Here is a 23,915-nt window from a genome sequence, read left to right as displayed (position 1 = left end):
TAATGTACATTCATCTTATGCATTAAGTGTTTAGTCCATAGTTACACTATGTGAGCAATGCATAAAGCCATGGAAAAGAGGTAGCTTGGATTGTTGGACATGTTGCAAATGCTCAACTAGTAAGATAAAGGGGCCCATTGCATATGAGACATTACATGATGTTATGTGGCTAGGTGGAGAAGATAAAGAGGTGAGGCTTGGCTACGAAGGACAGGTTGCTAGTGTGAAGGGCAAGCTAGAGGCTCGGGTACGATGGACCGTCGAGGTGGTGAAGCTAGAGCGAAGGGCTTGGTGTCGATGGACTGAGTGCAACGGTGAAGAGTAAACGAGGCTGCAATTGATAAATCGATAAAACCATGTGATAACATGAAGTGGATCATATCATTTATGAAAGATCAAGCCATGTGAAGACTTGTATTGATTACAAGTAACTTGATGGAGGTTGAGTGCTTGTGTGGTATCAACACTTGAAGTTAGTGAATTTTCAAAAGGTTTGAAAACGACTTGAATTGGGTTCAAGAAGAAACTCGGAGGCGTGTTTGGTGAATCACCAGACTAATTTGGTTTTCATTCATGTGTTGTGCTCTTAAACTGCTTTCATATTCCTATGTTTTCTCTCTTTCCTCCGTATCTCAATCCTCCCGTGTATTCTTCCTTTCCTCCGTTTCTCAATTCTTTGCTCCAAACACACCCTTACAGGAGAGTAAAAGTGCAAGAAAAGAACAGTTATTTTCCTGTGATCATGGAAGCTATCTTAACAGTTATTTTTTCTGTGACCATGGGAGCTACCTTTCCTTCCAATCTAACTAATGGGTGTAGGCAAGATTAAGAATTTCAGATCCTCTTTAACTTTTGTAGAAGTCAGAACAATGCTTGAACATGATGTATACATGGTTAGCTAAAAGACATTCCAGGCTCTACAGTTAGTTAAAAGTTCTCTAATCTAAAATCTTGCAATGAGGCCCTTGCTTTGTGTTGCTGTATAAAATCTTCTTGGGCTTTTGCCTTGTGCTGCAACTTCTCATTATGCCACTGATCTCTGCTCAGCATGGGCAGCAGGACGCGCAAGAACAAACATATGTGCCAGCATATGTGCAGCAGCAAAAGCAGGACGCAGACAAAAACAAGGTTCCTACTTTGCTGGTATAGATTCCTTCTCAAGTTGGCTGAATATCTTCTTGAGGCGAGAAGATGCACTGGTTTCTATATCCTGCGTGATCTTCTTTCGGTTCTTGCAGCTCTTTAACCATACTATGCCAATAGATACCTGAATAGTACTGCTTGGATGCATTGTTCTCCAGTTGGTATCGAATATGGAGCTGTGAGAGAGCACAATTATTAAGTGGGAATTAGGAAATAAGTATAACACTTTAAGTGCGACAAAGTGATGAAAAAAAAAGAGATGACTGTTGCCTATGACCAATGAAACTGTTTTTCTTTCTTTCGCTCTTTCCCTACCAAGTGCATCCACTAGTAAATACTGCAATGTTTTTGTGTATTTTGCAATAGCAACTCACATGAATTTCAGTGTCAGGTGATCCTCTGGCATAGCTACCATCGTAATTATCATTAAGGCCCAAATGAAAAAATGGCCAATATCCACCACACTAGCATGTGTGGCATCCAAGAAAACACACCTTGTCACTGTGTTTCTGGCTGACCATGGAATTCCCGAGCAAAAGAAAGAGAAATAATGTAGAGAAAGAACAAAAACACATTTAAGATAATCAAGCTAATAAAAAGTGAAAACATGACTGAAAGAATCAACAACAACAACAACAAAGCCTTTAAGTCCCAAACAAATTGAGGTAAGCTAGAGTTAAAACCCAGCAGAAGCAATCAAGATTTAGACACGTGAATAGTTGTTTTCCAAACACTCCTATCTAAGGCTAAGTCTTTGGGTATATTCCATCCTTTCAAGTCTTCTTTTATTGTCTCTACTCAAGTCAACTTCGGTCTTCCTCTGTCTCTTTTCACGTTACTATCCTGGCTTAGGATTCCACTACGCACCGGTGCCTCTGGAGGTCTCCGTTGGACATGTCCAAACCATCTCAACCGGTGTTGGACAAGCTTTTTTTCAATTGGTGCTACCCCTAAACTATCACATATATCATCGTTCCGAACTCGATCCCTTCTTGTATGACCATAAATCCAACGCAACATATGCATTTCTGCGACACTTATCTATTGAACATGTCGTCTTTTCGTAGGCCAACATTCTGCACCGTACAACATAGCAGGTCTAATAACCGTCCTATAAAATTTGCCTTTTAGCTTCTGTGGTACCCTTTTGTTACATAGGACACCAGATGCTTAGCGCCACTTCATCCACCCTGCTTTGATTATATGGCTAACATCTTCATCAATATCCCCGTCTCTCTATAGCATTGATCCTAAATATCGAAAGGTATCATTCCTAGACACTACTTGACCTTCTAAACTAATATCTTCCTCCTCCCGAGTAGTAGTGCCGAAGTCACATCTTATATACTCAGTTTTAGTTCTACTGAGTCTAAAACCTTTGGACTCCAAAGTCTCCCGCCATAACTCCAGTTTCTGATTCACTCCTGTCCGACTTTCATCAACTAGCACTACATCGTCCGCAAAAAGCATACACCAAGGGATGTCCCCTTGTATGTCCCTTGTGACCTCATCCATCACTAAGGCAAACAAATAAGGACTCAAAGCTGACCCTTGATGCAGTCCTATCCTAATCGGGAAGTCATCCGTGTCTCCATCACTTGTTCGAACACTAGTCACAACATTGTTGTACATGTCCTTAATAAGCCTGATGTACTTTGTTGGGACTTTATGTTTGTTCAAAGCCCACTACATAACATTCCTTGGTATTTTATCATAAGCCTTCTCCAAGTCAATAAAAACCATGTGTAGGTCTTTCTTCTTCTACCTATACCGCTCCATAACTTGTCTTATTAAGAAAATGACTTCCATGGTTGACCTTCCGGGCATGAAACCAAATTGGTTCATAGAGACCCGCGTTATTGCTCTCAAGCGATGCTCGATAACTCTCTCCCATAGCTTCATAGTATGGCTCATCAACTTAATTCCCCGGTAATTAGTACAACTTTGAATATCCCCTTTATTCTTGTAGATCGGTACCAATATACTTCTCCACTCGTTAGCCATCTTGTTCGATTGAAAAATATAGTTGAACAGCTTAGTTAACCATACTATAGCTATGTCTCCGAGGCATCTCCACACCTTGATTGGGATATCATTTGGTCCCATTGCTTTACCTCCTTTCATCATTTTCAACGCCTCTCTGACCTCAGATTCTTGGATTCTCCGTACAAAGCGTCTATTGGTGTCATCAAAAGAGTCATCCAACTGAAAGGTTATGTCCGTATTCTCACCATTGAACAATTTATCAAAATACTCTTGCCATCGATGTCGGATCTCATCCTCCTTCACCAAGAGATGCTCCCTTTCATCCTTAATACACTTAACTTGGTTGAAGTCCCTTGTCTTTCTCTCACGAACCCTAACTATCCTATAAATGTCCTTCTCTCCTTCCTTTGTACTCAAATGTTGGCCTCGTACGCTCTACCCTTTGCCACACTTACAGCTCATTTTGCAGTCTTCTTTGCCACCTTGTACTTCTCTATGTTGTCCACACTCCTGTCATGGTACAAGCGTCCCAAGTTTTGAAAGTCGACGACTACGACGCGCCTAGTCGTGCCTAGTCGCTAGGCTATGGCCCGGCACCTGGACTAGGGGGTAGTCGCCCCTCAAGTCGACGGGAGCGCCTAGGCAGTGCTAGGCGGCGCCTCCGCGCGACTCGGCGGCGCCCAGAAGCCCTAGGCGGCGCGGAATCGACTCGAGTCGGCCCGGCTTTCCCAGCGCGCGCAAAATATTACGCGGCGGCCGGCGAGCGCGCGCGCGGGAAAGGTTGGCGCCGGGGGGAAATTGCCGCGCGCGCGCGACGGATAAGGCCGCGTATGGGTACCGAAGCCACGCGCAACGCTATTCCGCTGCTAGGCGACGCTCCTCTCCGCTGGGAAGCAGCTTCCGCCGACGCCGACGCTCCTCCCCGCCCGCCAGTCCGTTCTGACCTCGTCCTCCTCCACTCCTCCCCGGTCTCCGCCCAGCTCATCCTCCTCCCCGCATCGAAGCCTCGAAGGGCCTCCCCGCCGGCCAACTCCCCGCCGCCCAGTACCCTCCCCGGCGGTCATCTCCCTCAGGCGAAGCCCAGCCCCCAAGGCCGACGCCCGAAGCCGAAGGTATGTCCTGCCCTGCTCTGCTCTGCTCCCTTGAACTGCTCTGCTCTGTTTCCCTGCTGCTCTGCTCTCCTCTGTTTCTGAAATCTGAAGTATGAATCTATGAATTGTTGTAGTACTGCATGTATATATCATTATATCTGATTGCTTGTTCTGAAATCTGATTGCATGTTCTGAAACTCAGATTGGTTGATTGCTACAGCCTACAGGTATACTGATTGCTTTGATTTCTGAAATCTGAAATCTGATTGCATATACTGATTGGCTGATTGCTTTGATTGCATGTGTATGTTTGTAATTTGTTGATTGTTGCATCAACTACAAGTAAGGAACATCACTTCTGTTATTCTGTATCAACTACAAGTAAGGACTAAGGACCTAAGGTATGTCTATCTAAATTATTCATGATTTCTGCTATATAAATATATATATTATACTAAATTGGCAAAACGCCTAGCAAAACGCCTAGCATCGCCTAGGCTAGCCTAGGCTGGACTAGTCGCTAGGCTAGGGGTCATCGCCTAGATTTCGCCTAGCGCCTAGAAAAACTTGGCAAGCGTCTATAGCATTCTTTCTTCTCCTTAATAGCCATTTGAACTTCCTCGTTCCACCACCAAGTATCTTTAGCCTCGCCTCCACTTCCTTTGGTTACTCCACACACCTCTGAGGCCACCTTCCGAATGTTGGTTGTCATCTTCTCCCACATGTTGTTTATGTCATCTTCTTCCTTCCAAGAGCCCTCTTTGATAACCCTTTCCCTGAATACCTCTGACGTCTTTCCTTTCAGTTTCAACCACTTTGTTCTTTCAATCTTAGCTTGTTTATCCCTACGGGCGCGCACCTGAAAACGAAAGTCTGCCATCAAAAGCTTATGTTGAGAAACAACACACTCCCCTGGTATCACCTTGCAACCCTAGTGTGCTCATTTGTCCTTTCTTCTTGCGAGGACAAAGTCAATCTGGCTAGAGTGTTGTCCGCTACTGAAGGTCACTAGATAAGATTCTCTCTTTCTAAAGAAAGTGTTGGCTATCATCAGGTCAAAAACTACCGCGAAGTCCAAAACTTCCTCCCCCTCCTGATTCCTACTACTATACCCAAAACCTCCATAAACTGCCTCGAAACCTGCGCTTGTAGTACCTACATACCCATTAAGATCTCCTATAAAAAGCTTATCACTACTAGGTACAGCTCTAATCAGGAATGCCAATCATAAAAAAAAGGGAAGATGTGTGTGACACTTGAAGCATGCTAATATATAGTATCATGCAAAATGCAACATATAACTGACATTGAAATTTGTATAATAAAATACCAGGGAATCGGCTCTTACATTGAAACATTCACCAACAGGGATACCTTCAAGTGTCATCACTTCAACAAGCCAGCAATTCTTATTAGGCAAAGGGGACTTCTGCTGGGTGCTCATTGCTTCTCCCCCATGCCGTGTTGATTTCTTGTCAAACTTATAATGAACTTGCCTCTGGTAAATATCAGCTCTGACAGGTTCCCATGCTGTAACAGAGTAATCCATGCAGCCAACTTTCTCCATCACCCGGCACTCCAAAGGACCACCCTCAAATATGCCCATGAGTGTTGATACCTAGTGACACAAAGTTAATTACAAAGTAAAGTTGTAACTCTTGATCCTTTTGTGGAGAATATGGTGAATTGCACATTATGTCTCCATAGAATAAGGGATCTTACATCAAAAGGTTTTGTAGACGAAAACACTCCTGACATTTTGGCATCCTCTATCCCTAAGAAAGATTCCCCTTCCTCATTTTGGAAGTCTTCTGTTTCTGATTCCTCTTCTACAAGCAGTACCTTTTGTTCAGGGGTCAAGGACCTTGCCTTCCACAGTGCCATTATTGTTCTGTAGAGCAGGCCATTGGCATTTTAAACAAACATACTCATGAAGAAACAGAATTAAACAGGTGAGGTGTAAATAGACAGAAAGATAGACAGCCCTTTTTAAGGGGGTTCTCTTGTGATGGCCAACCACATATGATAAGTTGGGTTCATATGTATCATGCAAGAAAATGTACTTACTTATGCGCCACATTGAATGAGACAAAAGACTGGAAATGAAACTTTAGTCTCCCTTGACTGTCTAGTTGCTTTGCTCCATGCTTTGCATCCATTCCTCTGCCCTTTCGAAGAATAATCACCAGAGATGGACTTCCCATTGAAGATAGTGTCGCAGGGACCAATAGGATGTCTTCAATATCTTCCCAAAGAAAGAAGAATTTTGTTTTGTGGCCAAAAAGATTTGTGTAAAACCCAAATATTCTTGGAGATAGAAAAAGACGACCCTGCAACACAGGCAGACATGGTTTAGTTCTCAGGCATGATGACATAAAAAGGTTATGTTAAGTTTGTTGTAAAGTAACAGCGATGCCCTTTAGTAATCGCTGATTAGAATAACTGAATCAAGATAAGTAGACAAATAAGTTAAATATATTGGTTAATGGTTAAACAGGATTGTGAAGCCAGATCATCATGAACACAAAGGATCTGGAATAGAAGGAAGTCTGACTACCATCTGTAGATTTGCAAACCCCTGGCATAACAATTCATGTGCATAAATCTGACAGCTTGTTTCTAGGATAATGAGAACAAGGATGCTGAAGTATTATGAACTGAACTGCTTGGAGGCTCACCCACGGTACACGATAGAAAAAAGCAGCACAAAAGGCAAATAAGCATAAACAGTGAACATTTACCTGTGTTAGCATTTTCCTCTTTAAGTGACAAGTAAAATCATTGATAAGAAATTCATCTGGTGGCAAAGAAAAGATTTTGGAATGCTAAGTTTGTGTGAGGAGACCATATAGCAATCTGTAGAATGAATTTTGGGTAAGTCAATATATTGCCGAGATAGGATGATACTGGCCACAACTGATGACAGGAGAGGAAATTCTCACCTTTTTCCCAACTTCTTTCTCCATTTTGTCCAGGTAATTCTTCACAACTTCAGTCCCCCTTGTATTATTTAAGAAGATTCTTAGATGCAATTTTGATTGACATGCTTGAGCCAGCTTTCCTTTCAGAGGAATCCAAATGTCAGCAAGCTCGGATATATTATTATATTTCAAGAAATTCACTTCAGCATGACCAAGGGAGGCAACTTCGTCGAAGGGTCCATCGAAATCATACACATGTATTTCCATCACTGATGGAGGATCTTCCATGGCATCAAATTCAAAAATTTCTGCAAGTTTTGGAAAGGTTATAGCACACAACTCAACAACTCGCAGTTCTATATAGGACCAGGTTACAGATAAATAATACGAAGTGTCCAACAGAAGTGCTGAAGTAATGGATCCACATAACTAAAAGGTGCTGGTAAATAAAAAAAATTACATAAGAGAAGCTGCTTGCTTGACAATGTATGTCAAATGAATTCTGCAATGACTGATGAATTACAGAAAAAGGAGAGGCATAGATTTACCATTCCACTGAGGCTCAAGGGTATGAAACTTAATCGAACTTGTCTTTGTCTTCCCATTGCATGTAAATACAACATATGGATCAGAGTAACCAGATGATTTGGTTGCTGCCAAGTTGGTTCCCTCCATCAGAGCAACAGTCAGCAACCAGCCATCCCCTTGTGCTTTGACTCCATGATCACCTAATATACAATCCAAAAGGTCAATATGGCAGATTGTAAGAGTAATTATCCAGAACAGTAACTGAAACCTGAAGGTTTGTTGAAACAAATAAAAACACAGTAACCCATTAGTCCTATTAGGAAGTTCTTCAATTGAGGCATAACAGCTACATGCTCTTGTGGCTTTGAATGCCAAGTACTGCAGGATTTATCTACTGAAATTTCATTACTTACATAGTTCTGATGTCACCAGTTGGCGTGATGAATTAACATTTGAGTTAAGAATGTATTACACTCCCCACCAAAAAGAAACAACATAAAAAGAGCGATATGCACTACCTCTTTGCCTCTTCGCCTGGATGAATCGTGCAATCATATTTAGCACACACTGTCCTTGTAGAACAAGGACTCCACAAACTACAACTTCACCAGCAGAATCTGGCAAGTCCAGGCCCGGGAACTCAAGACCTTGAATTATACTAGGGCTTGCAAGTATGATGTGTGCAGAAACATAAACAAATGCAAAAACTGAGGACAAAAGTGCGAAATTTCCAAATATTCGAAATGCTAGCTTCCAGTCAGATTCTTGCTCTGGTTGCACAGAAGAAAGGACTTCATTACTGGCTGTTGTATCTTTTGCATCAAGCGGCCTAAAATATTTAGCCAGCAGCTCAGAGAACTGAACACAGTTATCCTTCAAGCCTTGTTTTGCTCCATTTTCAATCATGCTCTTCATCATGGTACTTTGGACAAAATTTACGCGCCAAGAGACCACAAGACGTGAAGATTTTTCGTCATCTGGTAGTTCAGGTCCTGGCATTATACAGGTCAAAACCTCTACTCTGAAAGTATTGCCAAAAGGAACTTCAGGAGTACTGCAAACATCTCTCCATCTGCCTTCAAATATGTCATGTCCTCTGTTGCTTTCACAGCCTTAACTAGTTTAGTGGGAGCTTTTGTGTAGCTTACCACCCTCAGGATTTCACCGTCATTTTCAAGTCACCAATGTTGAACTTCAAGACCTGTAGTTCCTTGAATCTCTGCAAGTAATTGCAGAAAGTCTGAACTTGGAGAGAAAAGAAGTGTGTTCAAGTCACTCGGTGCAACAGCATAAACTTGATCAAGAACAATTCCACCTGACAAATTTTCAGGCATTTCTTTCCCCTCATGCTGAGAACCGAAGGCCTTCAGTAGCTCATCAAAGGTCATAGTTGCACTGGCATCATGATCCTGCTTCTCCGGAGCTTCAGAGCTGGTTGACAGCGTTTCTTCTGTAATATCTGAAGTGTTGTTCAGCTTGGAGGGAGGTGGAGCCGAAGCTTCTGCATCTTTTGGTTTAGCCTGTTGACAAATGATGGAGCCGCGCTTGATTTATCCTCATTGGTAACTTCTATCTCATCGATCTCTGGTACTGCTGTGGATACTTCTATAGGAATATTCGGCAAAGACGATCCTTTCACCAGTTCAGTTGATTTGTCTGAATTTGATGCAAGGTCATCTGAGGCCCAATGTGCAAGTGCCGTCGTCTCTTCAGAGTAGTTTTGAGCCAGAGAAACGCTGAGACGAATTTCTCCTGCAAAAGCCATCATCAGGAAACAAACATGTCTTGCGAGTCAATCTCTCCTACACAGAGTATCATCATCATGGGACATGGGGCAACTATCTATCTAAATCTAGAAGTCTAGAAGGGAAACAAAAATCACAAACTGAACGTGAAGTGCAAAAAAATAATAAAACAAGATAACTGGCAAGGTGCTGTGTCCTCACCGCAATCCTAGAGTTTGGACTTCTTGCTCTTGGGCTGCAGCTGGTACCACTGCATCCCGAGCGTGCGGTTGTCGGCGTCGAGCACGGCGGTGAGGGGCACCTTGACCTGGCCGAGGACGTCGTCGGCGAAGTAGCGGTCCTCGTGGAGCACGGAGACGAGGAGGTTGTCCCTGAGGTCCCCGACCCGGAAGGCGAACTCCTCGTCCCAGGCGGGGCAGAGCGTCTTGCGCACCACCTTGGTCTTGGCCCGCTGCTTGCCGAGCTGCGCCTTGGCGTAGGGGTCCCGCGTCCCGTCGGCGTCCGTGGGCGGGAGGCCCCGCGCCTCGATGACGCGCACCACCAGCCTCATTTTTTTCCCTCTACTACTAGAAGTACGAAAATGGGACGAATCCAGAATCAAGTTTTTGTTACTGTTGCTGTTGCCAAGAAATTCGATTCGATTTGGGGGCGTCCGTATGTATCCTCCAATCGAATCAGAATGGAACCGAAGCAATCCGAGAAGCCGCGACTCTCTCAGGTTTCCTTTCTCGTCTTCGCTTCTTGCTGCTGCTCACTTTGGGATTAAAACAACCAATGGAAGACGAAGCTGTTAGATGGATCTCAATTCCAAACTGGGCCCAACGCGCTTTTGATCCACGCCCTGATCGGGGACGTCCAGCTTACTATAGCTGGAGGGCCTCTGTTACATTGCACAATAAATAGAGATGGGACCGGTGGCTCAAGTGACGAGGTTCATCGGAGCCCGAAATCCCTAAACTCTAATCCGATCTAGAGGGGCGCAACCAGTGACGGGAAGCCACCAGTCGCGCCGCCTCTGCATCTACACCGAAGGGCTGCCACAATGTCGGACTTCACTGCGCCGCCACCGGTCTTCACCGCCGGTCGTCACTACTCATCATCGTACTCTTCCCCGACCGTCGCTGTCCTAGCGCAGACATTTGATATAGCCTGTTGACAAATGATGGAGCCGCGCTTGATTTATCCTCATTGGTAACGTCTATCTCATCGATCTCTGGTACTGCTGTGGATACTTCTATAGGAATATTCGGCAAAGACGATCCTTTCACCAGTTCAGTTGATTTGTCTGAATTTGATGCAAGGTCATCTGAGGCCCAATGTGCAAGTGCCGTCGTCTCTTCAGAGTAGTTTTGAGCCAGAGAAACGCTGAGACGAATTTCTCCTGCAAAAGCCATCATCAGGAAACAAACATGTCTTGCGAGTCAATCTCTCCTACACAGAGTATCATCATCATGGGACATGGGGCAACTATCTATCTAAATCTAGAAGTCTAGAAGGGAAACAAAAATCACAAACTGAACGTGAAGTGCAAAAAAATAATAAAACGAGATAACTGGCAAGGTGCTGTGTCCTCACCGCAATCCTAGAGTTTGGACTTCTTGCTCTTGGGCTACAGCTGGTACCACTGCATCCCGAGCATGCGGTTGTCGGCGTCGAGCACGGCGGTGAGGGGCACCTTGACCTGGCCGAGGACGTCGTCGGCGAAGTAGCGGTCCTCGTGGAGCACGGAGACGAGGAGGTTGTCCCTGAGGTCCCCGACCCGGAAGGCGAACTCCTCGTCCCAGGCGGGGCAGAGCGTCTTGCGCACCACCTTGGTCTTGGCCCGCTGCTTGCCGAGCTGCGCCTTGGCGTAGGGGTCCCGCATCCCATCGGCGTCCGTGGGCGGGAGGCCCGCGCCTCGATGACGCGCACCACCAGCCTCATTTTTTCCCTCTACTACTAGAAGTACGAAAATGGGACGAATCCAGAATCAAGTTTTTGTTACTGTTGCTGTTGCCAAGAAATTCGATTCGATTTGGGGGCGTCCGTATGTATCCTCCAATCGAATCAGAATGGAACCGAAGCAATCCGAGAAGCCGCGACTCTCTCAGGTTTCCTTTCTCGTCTTCGCTTCTTGCTGCTGCTCACTTTGGGATTAAAACAACCAATGGAAGACAAAGCTGTTAGATGGATCTCAATTCCAAACTGGGCCCAACGCGCTTTTGATCCACGCCCTGATCGGGGACGTCCAGCTTACTATGGCTGAGGGCCTCTGTTACACTGCGCAATAAATAGAGGTGGGACCGGTGGCTCAAGTGACGAGGTTCACCTGAGCCCGAAATCCCTAAACTCTAATCCAATCTAGAGGGGCGCAACCAGTGACGGGAAGCCACCAGTCGCGCCGCCTCTGCATCTACACTGAAGGGCTGCCACAACATCGGACTTCACTACGCCGCCACCGGTCTTCACCGTCGGTCGTCACTACTCATCACCGTACTCTTCCCCGACCATCGCTGCCCTAGCACAGACACCGACCATGGCGGACGTGAGCAGATCCTCCTCTGCGGTGTCAGGTTCGACATGTTCCTCTACTCCTCCCTCTAATCTCTGTCTAGAACATGTACTAGGACATGCTACCCATTTACATGAAGTACCCGGCTAGATCTACGCTCTAATGATACTATAGTTCCAACAATGGTATCGGAGTCAGATTCCCTAGGTGTAGATCTCGGCAGAGGTGTTAGAAAAGAGAAAAAGGTCAGATCTGGTTCAGATCTAAGAAGACAAAGGGTTCGGTTGAACCCTAACCCTAACTGGGTTTAAGGAAAGGAGAAGAAGAAGAGGGTTTCGGCCTTAAGAAGGTAAAAGCCGAACCCTAAACCCGCAAATCAATCACGGGGGAAAAGAACAATGAAACCCGAAACCCTAACTCTAGATCCCCAATCGGTTGAATCCGAGAAGATTAAAGAAAGAACACAAATCAGAAGGGGAAAAGTAGACCTGCCTTGACCATTGTTGACTGGCTCGCCGACATACGGGGAGAAGAGGGCCGAGCTGGGGGAGCTGCTCGTCGGGCTTGAAAGCATCTAGGCCCCTAGTTGGGTTTCGGTGATTAATGACAATACAAGATTACTATGACTAACATGTGTTTTGCAGAGACAAGTAAGTTAGGTCATGGTAATGGAGATCAATTGGGCAATCAAGGTTGTCATGCCCCTACGATGGAAATCATTTCAGTTTTCAAAGGATGGACGACAAGGTTAAGGATGACTAGTTCTAAGTGTCGATTGAAGTTGGAGTGACACTTAGAGTAGTTTAGGACTTTGTTTTTTCTTTGGCCGTACTATAAAGGGGGGTATGGACGGGTAGCTTGATCTAGGTGAGTCTAGTGAGTTAGGTGTGGTGCACACTTGTTAAAACTAGCTCTAGGTAGCTCCTATGAATGCCTAAGATCCTTTGGAGCAAACTTCATTCATATATGATCGAGAGTTGGAAGTAAATGCAGGGTCAAATGCTGTCCGGACGCTGGCCCCGGTGTGACCGGACGCTGGCCGTCGGGTCCGGTCAGTTCATTTGATCAACAGACTGCGTTCGGTGCGACCGGATGCTGGAGAGGTCAAGTGACCAGACGCTGAGAGGCAGCATCAGGTCGACTCCAGTAAGGTTCTAGAGAAGGGAATCTGTGATCGGACACGTCCGGTCAGTACTGACCGGACCCTAGGGGTTCTGCTTCCGGTCGAGTACAGTAAGGTTCCAGTAAGGGTTTAATGCGACCGAACGCGTCCGGTCAGTGGTGACCGGACCCTGCCAGCATCCAGTCAACACATATTCACTGGTTCACGGATTGAACTGACCGGAGCGTCCGGTCAATACGATCGGAGCGTTCGGTCACCCCGCAGAAGCTCATAACGGTTTGTTTTTCAGGTTGCCTTATAAATAGAAGCTCCACTCGTGTGTGGAGTTACTTTTGCTCATTCCAACAGCTGAGAAACACGTTTGTGAGTGCCAAGAAGAGCAAGGTCCTAGTGAGGTGATTGAGATTTGAGAATCCAAGAGAGTAGCCTCATTAGTGAATCAAGAGTAGCCAAGTGTGCATCCATCTTCTCATTAGGCTTCGAGTGGTCAAGTGAGAGTTCGTGCTTGTTACTCTTGGTGATTGCCATCACCTAGACGGCTTGGTGGTGATTGGGAGCTTGGTGATCACCCGGCGGAGCTTGTGGGTGACCCAACTCAAGTTGTGAGTGGCTTTGGGTGATTCGCCGTGACGGAGTGTCGAAGAATCAACCCATAGAGAGCACTTGATCCTTGCGCGGATCAAGGGGGAGCTACACCCTTGCGCGGGTGCTCCAACGAGGACTAGTGGGGAGTGGCGACTCTTCGATACCTCGGCAAAACATCGTCGCGTTCCTCTCTCTCTATTTACTTTGAGCATTTACTTTGAGCATTTACTTTGAGCAATTCAATACTTGTTCTTACATTCATAGAATTGCCATGCTAGAGTAAGTTTGGAACATAGGTTGCAAGTCCATTGTGCGTTAGATCAATAGAAACACTTTTCTAGGCACAAGGGATTAATTGGGCTAACCGTAGGATTTGATTATTGCAAGAAAATTTAGAATTAGCCCAATTCACCCCCCCCCTCTTGGGCATCTTGATCCTTTCAATTGGTATCAGAACCTCGTGCTCATGTTTTTAAGCTTAACCGCTTAGAGCAAGATGTCTCACGGGGATGGACCTCCTCCTATCTTTGAGGGAGATGACTTTCTATATTGGAAAATCCGCATGGAGGCGTACTTAGAAGCTCTAGACGTTGATATTCTTAGAGCCGCCTCATAAGGCTTCCCAAAACCTCAGAATGCTACTAACGTACAAGGCGATGAGGTTAATTATGAAAAATGGAATGCAAAGGCTCGCAACACCATCTTTAGAGGCCTTTACAAAGATGTGTTCAACCATGTAAGGAACCACAAAGGCGCACATGCACTATGGTCAGACGTTTGTGCGCTCCATGAGGGAACCAAGAGTGAGCATGAGGAACGCTATCATCTTGTGATTAAAAAGCTAAATTCATTTGAAATGCTTCCCAAAGAAAGTGCTAATGAGATGTATTCTCGTTTAAATGTTCTTGTAGAGGAAGTCAATGGGCTTGGACTTACTCAAATGTCACCATCCGATATTGTGAGAAAGATCTTGAGTGTCCTCCCCATTGACAAATATGGGCACATTGTGACCGTGCTACATCAAGGTGATCTTTCCGCCGCTACACCGACACAAATCTTGGGAAAGATCAATGCTCATGAGATGTACATGCACATCATGCCACAAGATGGCTCATCCTCTACAAAGAAGAAAGAGAAGGACTTAGCATTCAAAGCTAGCCAAGATAAGGGCAAAGCAAGACTTGAGTATGAGAGCTAAAGTGATGAAGAAGATGATGAAGAAAGTCTTGCTCTCATGGTGAAGAAGACCACCAAGATGCTAAAGAAGCTAAACAAGAGTGGCATCAAGTTTGATGGCAAGAAGAAAAAGTTCTTCACTAGCTCAAGAAGAAAGCCAATCTCCGAGATGGATTGCTACAATTGTGGCGAACTTGGCCATCTAGATCATCAATGCACAAAGCTCAAGAAATACAAGTTCAAGAACAAGAACAAGGGCAAGAAAGATGACTCAAGCAATGAAGATGAAGATGAGAAGAAAAAGAACAAGCCATACAAGAAGAGAGATGTCAAAAAGAGGGACTTCTACAAGAAGAAGAAAAGTGGAAAGGCCTATATTGTCGGTGATTGGCTCACGGACATTGATTCATCAAGTGGATCATCCGATGATGATAGTGACAATGAGAAGGTGGCCGCCATTGCTATTGATCTTGCATCTTCACCGCCACCATCGCCATCATCCTCTACACACCTATGCCTTATGGCCAAGGGTGAACGCAAGGTAACTAAGAATGATGATAGTAGTGATGATGAGCAAGATAGTGATGATGATAGCGATAGCGATGATGATGATTCACCTATATATGATGATCTTGTCAAAATACTAAGAAAATACACTAAGATCATTAGAAAGAGTAGAGCTACAAATGAAAAGCTTGATGCTAAAAATGATTCACTCTTAGCTAAGTGCGATACATTAGAAAAGGCTAATGATGAGCTTAGAGAAACTAATGATGCTATATCATCCAAACTCAAGGAGCTCAAATCTTCTAAGAAAGAGCTTAAAGATAAACATGATAAACTTGAGTGGGTGCACAATGAGCTCATCACTAGACACAATAAGCTAAAAGATGAGTATATAACTCTTAAGATCAATCATGATACTCTTGTCATTGCTCAAGAATTCCTACCAAATGAGCCACATGATGCTACTAACCATGTTGTTAAGATTGATATAGCTACATCATGTGATGATTTGATTGATGAGAGCATTGAGCAAGGATCTAGTGGCAAAGGCAAGCAAGTGGTTGAGTGCAATGACTATGATGAATATGTCAAGCTCAAGAACACAAATGAGAAGCTCATGAAAGATCTTGAAGAAATGAAAAGCCACAACACCATTGTGCTAGAAACTCTTGATCATGACAAAGAGTTAATTCTTGAGAATGAGAAGCTCAAAGAAGAAAACAAGAAGCTCAAAAAAGAGAAGAAAGATGATGCTCTAAAGGAAGAAAATAAGAAGCTCAAGTTGGAGAAAGAGCATCTCAAGATTGGATTGAGCAAGTTTGCTAGAGGCAAGCACCTCCAAAGTGAGCTACTCATGAACACCATCATGAAGATGGATAGAAGTGGCATTGGATATGTGGCAAGTATAGAGAAGAAGAAGGCTCAAGTTCAACAACAACAATCAAAGCCAAAGCCAAAGCCAAAGAGATGTTTTGAGTGTGGACAAGAAGGCCACTTTGCTCATGAGTGTCAAACTCCACCGCCACAACCCTTGCCCAAGCATGCTAGACCCTTTGCCTTCAATGCTCACTACATGCTTAGAAAGGACTCTAGTGGAAAGATGAAAGTCATGTTCTTAGGTCCCCCTAACAAGAATAGGCCTAAGAAGATTTGGGTGGCTAAGTCACTTGTTGAGAAAGTGAAGGGCCCTCAATAAGTTTGGATTCCTAAAGCTTGAATCTCTTGTGTGTAGGTGAACTACAAGACCGGTGGAAGTTATTGGATTATTGATAGTGGTTGCACTCAACATATGACCGGTGATACTCGTATGTTCACCTCACTAGATGAAGAGGTAGATGGACAAGAGAAAATAACATTTGGAGATAACTCAAAGGGCAAGGTTAAAGGATTGGGCAAAGTGGCAATATCAAATGATCATTCCATCTCCAATGTGCTCTATGTTGCTTCATTGAGCTTCAACTTGCTATCCGTTGGACAATTGTGTGATTTTGGCTTCCAATGCTTGTTCACCGAGAAGGAGGTTGTTGTATCTAAGGTAGATGATAATCAAGTGATATTCAATGGATTTAGATACAATAACTTATATCTAGTGGACTTCATCTCTGAAGATGCAAATTTGAAAACTTGCCTATTCACCAAAACAACACTTGGGTGGCTATGGCATAGAAGACTTGCTCATGTTGGGATGAGCTCACTCAAGAAGCTTATGAAGAATGATTTGGTGAGAGGGTTGAAGGATGTGAAGTTTGAGAAGGACAAGCTTTGTAGTGCATGTCAAGCCGGCAAGCAAGTTGCAAATACTCATCCAACCAAAGCTTTCATGTCAACCACAAGAGTGCTAGAACTCCTACACATGGATTTGTTTAGACCAACAACATACAAGAGTTTGGGAGGGAATCTCTATTGTCTTGTGATTATTGATGACTATTCAAGGTATGCATGGGTATTCTTCCTTCATGACAAATCCGAAGTTGCATCTTGCTTCAAGAAGTTTGCCAAGAGAGCTCAAAATGAATTTGAAGTGAAGCTCAAGAAGATAAGAAGTGACAACGGAAAAGAATTTGACAACACAAACATTGAAGCTTATTGTGATGAAGTTAGGATCAAGCATGAAGTCTCCGCAACTTATACTCCTCAATAAAATGGTGTAGTTGAGAGGAAGAACCGGACTTTGATCACTCTTGCAAGGACAATGCTAGATGAGTACAACACCCCCGAAGCTCTATGGGCGGAAGCAATCAACACCGCATGTTATGCATCAAACCGCCTATTCCTTCAAAAGTTCCTTGGCAAGACTCCTTATGAGTTGCTCAATGGGAAGAAGCCAGACGTCTCCTTCTTTAGGGTGTTTGGTTGCAAATGCTACATCTACAAGAAGCACCAACACCTAGGGAAGTTCCAAAGACGTTGTGATTTTGGTTTTCTTGTTGGTTACTCATCAAAGTCCAAAGCATATAGAATATTTAATCATGCCACCGGCTTGGTTGAAGAAACATATGATGTGGAATTTGATGAATCTAACAGCTCTCAAGGAGCACATGAGAATCTTGATGATGTAGGTGATGAACCATTGAGGGAGGCTATGAAGAATATTCCAGTGGGAGACATCAAGCCAAAAGATGATGAAGATGATGTACAAGTCATTGATCAACCTTCTTCATCAAGTGTGCTACAAGATGGTGAAAAAGATGGGAGTAGAAAATGAAGATACTCATATCTCCTAGAGCAAATGGTGGTACAAGCACAAGATGTTGATGCTCCACAACCTCCTCCTCAAGTGGTCAATAGAAGAAATACACCTCTCCTACAAGATCATCCACAAGATCTCATCATAGGGAGTCCATTAAAGGGTGTAATGACTCGATCTCAAAAACTTGCTTCATTTATTGCTTATCACTCTTTTGTCTCTTGCTATGAGCCTACCAAGGTAGAAGAAGCTCTCAAAGATCCAGATTGGATCAATGCCATGCATGAAGAGTTGAACAACTTCACTTGCAATGAAGTTTGGACTCTTGAAGAGCGACCAAAAGGTGCAAGAGTCATTGGAACAAAGTAGGTGTTCCACAACAAGCAAGATGATCAAGGTGTTGTTGTGAGGAACAAGGCAAGATTAGTTGCAAAGGGGTTCTCTCAAGTTGAAGGTTTGGATTTTGGAGAGACCTTTGCACCAGTTGCAAGATTAGAAGCCATCCGTATCCTTCTTGCATATGCATCACATCATGAAATGAAACTATATCAAATGGATGTGAAAAGTGCATTTTTAAATGGCTTTATTAATGAACTAGTCTATGTTGATCAACCTCCCGGGTTTGAAGACCCTAGATATCCTAATCATGTTTATAGGTTGTCCAAGGCACTATATGGGCTTAAGCAAGCCTCAAGAGCTTGGTATGAGCGCCTTCGGGACTTCCTCATTGAGAAGGGCTTCATCAATGGAAAGGTCAACACCATACTATTCACCAAGAAGTTTGATGGGCATATCTTCATTTGTCAAGTATATGTTGATGATATCATCTTTGGATCATCAAATGAAGACTTATGCAAAGAATTTGGTGAATTGATGTCGAAGGAGTTCGAGATGTCCATGATTGGTGAAGGAGTTCGAGATGTCCATGATTGGTGAGCTTACATTCTTTCTTGGTTTTCAAGTCAAGCAAATGAAAGAAGGCATCTTCATCTCTCAAGAGAAATACACAAAAGATCTTCTCAAGATATTCAAGATGGATGAATGTAAGGCAATCAAAACACCAATGCCTACCAATGGACATCTCGATCTAGATGAGGGAGGTAACCCGGTTGATCAAACTCTCTACCGTTCTATAATTGGTAGCTTGTTATATTTAACCGCATCTAGGCCCGACATCATGTTTAGTGTGTGTATGTGTGCTAGATTTCAAGCTAGTCCTAAGGAAACACATTTAATTGCCGTAAAAAGAATCCTTAGGTATATTAAGCACACACCAAGCATTGGCCTTTGGTATCCCAAAGGAGCTATATTTGAATTAGTTGGCTATTCCGATTCGGATTATGCCGGATGCAAAGTGGATAGAAAGAGCACATCTGGAGGGTCCCATTTGCTTGGTAGATCACTTGTGTCTTGGTCCTCCAAGAAACAAAATAGTGTGGCTTTGTCCACCGCCGAAGCAGAATACATTGTCGTGGGTGCTTGTTGTGCACAAATTTTATACATGAAACAAACTTTGCTAGACTATAGTGTAGTTCTAGAAAAAGTACCTCTTTTGTGCGACAATGAAAGTGTGGTAAAACTTGCAAATAATCCGGTTCAACACTCTCGCACCAAGCACATAGATATCTGCCATCACTTTCTAAGAGATCATGTTGCTAAAAATGATATATCACTAGAAGGTGTAAGAACCGAAGATCAATTAGCAGATATCTTCACTAAACCGCTAGATGAGGCTACATTTTGTAGATTGTGGAGTGAGCTCAATGTACTTGACTTTAGCAACTTCACTAAAAATTGAGCTTGTGTTGTCCCTTGCATTCATTGTAATATACAACATGTTTAATTTCTGGCAATGCATATAGGGCTTGTCTAACATGGTTAAGATAACCGCCGAAAAGCATGTGAAGAAGCTTAACCTTGGATCAAACTTGACAAGCAACTAGATTTACTTACAAAGTATTCCATATGCATGGATGTTGTTTTGTCATTTTGTTCCATTTGCTCTCTTATTGCCTATTTTCTTAAAAAGAATTATAGCCTAAGGCAAAATATTTTGAAAAATATGAGGGTTTGAGAGAGGTTACTCACATCAGTCCCAATTGGTGTTTATTTGGATCTTATTCAAGTTGAGACTTGATTGGGAACAGGCAGCGCGAAGGAACTTTGAAGATTTGCTGAAAAAGGACCACCGGGCGCTGCATCGGACGCTGCTATCCAGCGTCCGGTCAGTTCATAGGAGGTGAACTGCTGCTGAAGGAGTGACCGGACGCTGCGTTTGTGCGTCCGGTCAGGAAGGGATCTAGCGTCTGGTCGTTTGAAGAAGAAATAGGCTGTACTGACCGGACCCTACCTACGTCCGGTCATGGACCACCGAACGCGTCTGGTCGCGATTCCAGAGGAATTGGACCTCTCTAGAATCGATCGGATGCTGGGTGGTAGCGTTCGGTCGCTACCACCGGAGCGTCCGGTCAGTGGATCTCGCGCGGCATTAGGACTCTTCTTCTGTTTCCTTATCTATTGCGTTGGGGGACCTATTTAATCCAATCTAGCCGTACCACCCCATCCAGTCCAATGCCCTAGCCGCCGACGCCACCACAGCACGCCTCGCCAGCTCGCCGCGTGCCTCCCGTGCCAACGCCACCGTCCAGCTCCACGTGCTGCCATCCACTGCAGCCGCGTGCCACCACCGTCCACCCTGCTCTTGCTCCCACCGAGCCTCCTCGCACGCTCAAGCCACCATGTGTCACCACATCACCGTCCCCTGCTCCCGTGCGCCTCTCGCGATCTAGCGCCGCCGAAGCCGAGCCAGTGCGTCCAGCATCTCCAGCCAGCGAGCAGCTCCACCACGCCGATCTACCGTGCCCCAGCCCTGCCTCCGCACTGGTAAGGCCCTTCTACCGATTCATCAGATTACCTAGCGTCAACGCAGCAACCCTAACTTTGTCATTGTCGCTGATCCCCAGCTGATTCTTCGTAGAGCTTCGAGAACCCTAACCCTAGCCGGTTCAGTGTTTCCCCACGCAACGTCTCTCCTTTTTCCTGGATCACTGATCGTCAGGTAGCATGCCCGTTGCTTCAATATTCGTACCTACATTGCTTGCTTCCTAGGTCTTTTGCATCTATTAGATATATTGTATTTATTTGTATATCCATCTATTCTATCATGCAGCGAGTTGGTGCCGTTGAGATTCTTGTGGCAGTTGTCAGACAACTCGGAGCCAAGCTCACGAGTACGGATCGAGGCCAAGCCTCGGGAGTGTCAGTTTGACAGTTGATCTTCATCAGCGGCAGTTCATCTTCTTGTCAGATCAGATGGCTCGCACGAAGAATGTTGGTGGTGGTCCAGGAGATGATGATCGGAGGCCCCCGCCTCGCCAGCCTGCAGGATCGAAAGGCAAGGCAACGAAGCAGGTGACATCCAAGAAGTGCAAGTACCCTGATGTAGAGACAGCGAGAGCAGCAGCAGTCACTGAGGCCGCAGAGCGTGCTGAGAGAGGAGGTGCCCGTAGTGGAGTTGTCATAGCAGATCATCTAGCACCAGACGCGCAGGGCAGACTGAGGGAGATTGAGCAACTTCATGGTAGTCCACCTAGGACTGTCATTATGGTAGGACATCATCTGGCTATTGAGGAGCCTCAGCGTCAGGGAGAGTCCCAGTAGGAGCCACAGCAGTAGTCCCCACTAGCAGAGCCTCACCTAGCTTAGGAGACTCAGGAGGGCCAGCAGGCCGAGGAGACCAAGCCAGCACCCTAGCTACGTCGCTCTGGTCGTACCAGTGCTATAGTTCCACCGAGGCCAGCTACACAGCGCAGGGGTTCATGCCCATCGCCCAGACCATAGGGTCTGCCTCTAGTGGTACACCTTGACTTGAGGGCCGCCATAGCTAGACAGGTTCGCCAGCTGAGGTTTGTTGAGTTTGATGTGTGGTTCCCTCCGAGGAGGGATGAGAGAGCAGCAGAGGGTTTCTATACACCGCTCTAGGAGGATTTCTATAATGCTTATCTCAATAGTGGGGCAGTGTTTAGATCTCAGAGAGTCTGCAGTATAGAGTCTATTGTGGCAGCAGCGGGAGAGCATATCCGCCCCTACTTGTCATATTTGCTGGGGCTCACAGATCTGATTGGTCGGATAGGAGTATATGTACCATCTTGGGTTCGGCAGTTCTACGCATCGCTCTATGTTGACCCACATCATAACTTCATTCACTTTGCATTCAATGGCAGAGATTATAGGGTGATGAGTTTCAGGGCCCAGGAGATATTGAGGCTACAGGATCAGCCTATCAGATTGCATGAGGTATGTTATGGATAGCAGGAGCCTCCTAGGTGTCCTCATGGAGGGTTGGTGCCCCCTACTGATCTTGTGTGCCATTGCTTCAAGGAGCCCTTTGGTGAGGGGTCGAGGAGGAACCCCAGTGACCTGACTCCTACAGCTCGAGTACTAGAGGCTATTATCAGGAGGACACTACTTCCTAGGTTGGGTTACAGAGAGGGTTTGACTCACTTACAGCTCTGGCTCCTTAACGCCCTGATGCAGTAGACCGTGTTTGACATTTAGGACCTCCTTCTATCAGAGATGGAGGATACTATAGCTAAGGGCTTCAAGGGTCGCAGACAGCTTCCATATGCACATTGGATTACTTTCCTGATGCTCCAGTCTATGCAAGTTAGGACCCTAGAGATGGTTGCCGAGTATAGAGGTGCCACCACAGAGTTTCCGACTTATAACATGGCATAGAGGATCCAGCACAGCACACCACAGACACCTGCTTGGCCTAGTTATCGTCCAAATGTTCCAGAGTCAACAGCTCAGTAGGACGAGATCATCAGAGGCATAGCCGCTCCTGAGGAGGAGTAGCTTGAGGCACAGTAGGAGATGACTGAGTCCAGTGATAGTTCGGATGATGACTATCAGCCGATTCCTCAGATGCCTCCACGCAGACATGATATAGAGGCCGACAGTTCTAGCTCAGTTCCACCTGCACCATAGATGGACCCCGCTTTGATTGCTATTTTTAAGTGGATGCAGCAGGATCAGGCACGATAGGCATAGGAGACTGCTGCCAACTTCGCACAGTTCTAGGCTCATCGGGATGAGTTCCAGAGGCAGCAGCAGCTCCTTCATCAGCAGTAGATACTTATGCAGCAGCAGCTCATGGGATTTATGCAGCATGTAGTAAGAGCTCTTGGGGCCCCACAGCCACAGCCTTCGCCCCAGCTTGCTCAGCCTGTCACCACTACGTCGACTCCAGCTGTACAGCCCAGTGGGCTTTAGAGTCAGGGATAGCCTTTAGCTCCTTTTGCTTCACCCACAGTTCAGGTGTCCTAGTGGTTGTCCTCACTAGTGGTTGCCCCGCAGTTCACTCCATATAATACGGGCTTCTCACCAGATCAGTCTTCCTCGCTTTTTGTGCCTAACACGTCAGTCTCCAGGAGTCTTGGAGCATCCTTCAGCGAGTTGACCGGCATGCCTACACCTCCACATATGCATGCCGCCGGTCCTTCTACAGTAGCTCCAGTTGTCATGACTACTCAGCGGCTCCCCTCATCTGTCGCCTCGTCAGATCCTACGACAGATGTCCTAGCAGCTTCACAGGCAGCACCTGCCCCAGCTCAGACCCAGACCACTTCAGTGACACTTCCTGCCATAGAGAGTTAGTCAGTACAGAGCTCAGGGTCAGATGATGATGGCACTCAGTTTCATCTTGCTCCACGTACTTCAGCGCCTGGCTCATCCGCTACAGCCCTACCGACCGACCCTTAGGTTTTGGTGTTTGACGCCAAAGGGGAAGAGGGTTCAAGTATGTAGACTCAGGGGGAGCGACATTTAGGGGGAGCTAGTTATCTAGTATTAGCTTATTATATACATTTGGAGTTTTATCTGTGTGATACACTATTGCTTCTATGCATTCATGTGTTACTTTCATGCATATT

At 45.3% G+C, this 23,915-nt stretch overlaps 1 protein-coding gene and 1 pseudogene across 1 annotated transcript; both read right to left on the bottom strand.

Moving 5' to 3' along the window:
* Positions 1 to 637: 637 nt before the first annotated feature.
* On the bottom strand, positions 638 to 10,120 carry LOC136529275 (C2 and GRAM domain-containing protein At1g03370-like; annotated as a pseudogene).
* A 435-nt stretch (positions 10,121 to 10,555) lies between these two features.
* LOC136525981 (C2 and GRAM domain-containing protein At1g03370-like) lies at positions 10,556 to 11,278 on the bottom strand. The gene is made up of 2 exons (XM_066518788.1): positions 11,090 to 11,278; positions 10,556 to 10,795 (listed from the first exon to the last, which is right to left on the bottom strand). The coding sequence occupies exons 1-2, from the start codon at positions 11,276 to 11,278 to the stop codon at positions 10,679 to 10,681; spliced, it is 306 nt and encodes a 101-aa protein (XP_066374885.1). The 3' UTR covers positions 10,556 to 10,678.
* Between the last annotated feature and the right edge of the window lie 12,637 nt (positions 11,279 to 23,915).

The sequence above is a fragment of the Miscanthus floridulus genome, chromosome 19 (genome assembly GCF_019320115.1).
Source record: "Miscanthus floridulus cultivar M001 chromosome 19, ASM1932011v1, whole genome shotgun sequence".
Classification (NCBI taxonomy): Eukaryota; Viridiplantae; Streptophyta; class Magnoliopsida; order Poales; family Poaceae; genus Miscanthus; species Miscanthus floridulus.
The sequence above is the reverse complement of the archived record's forward strand: the minus strand, read 5'-3'. Positions and strand labels throughout refer to the sequence as shown.

What these genes read in the sequence shown, in the direction of transcription:
- LOC136525981 (XM_066518788.1), bottom strand. Translation starts at nt 11,278, where the DNA reads ATGCGGGACCCCTACGCCAAGGCGCAGCTCGGCAAGCAGCGGGCCAAG. An exon ending in ACGTCCTCGGCCAGGTCAAG is followed by an intron (nt 10,796 to 11,089) that starts GTGCCCCTCACC and finishes TGGCTTTTGCAG; the next exon opens with GAGAAATTCGTCTCAGCGTT.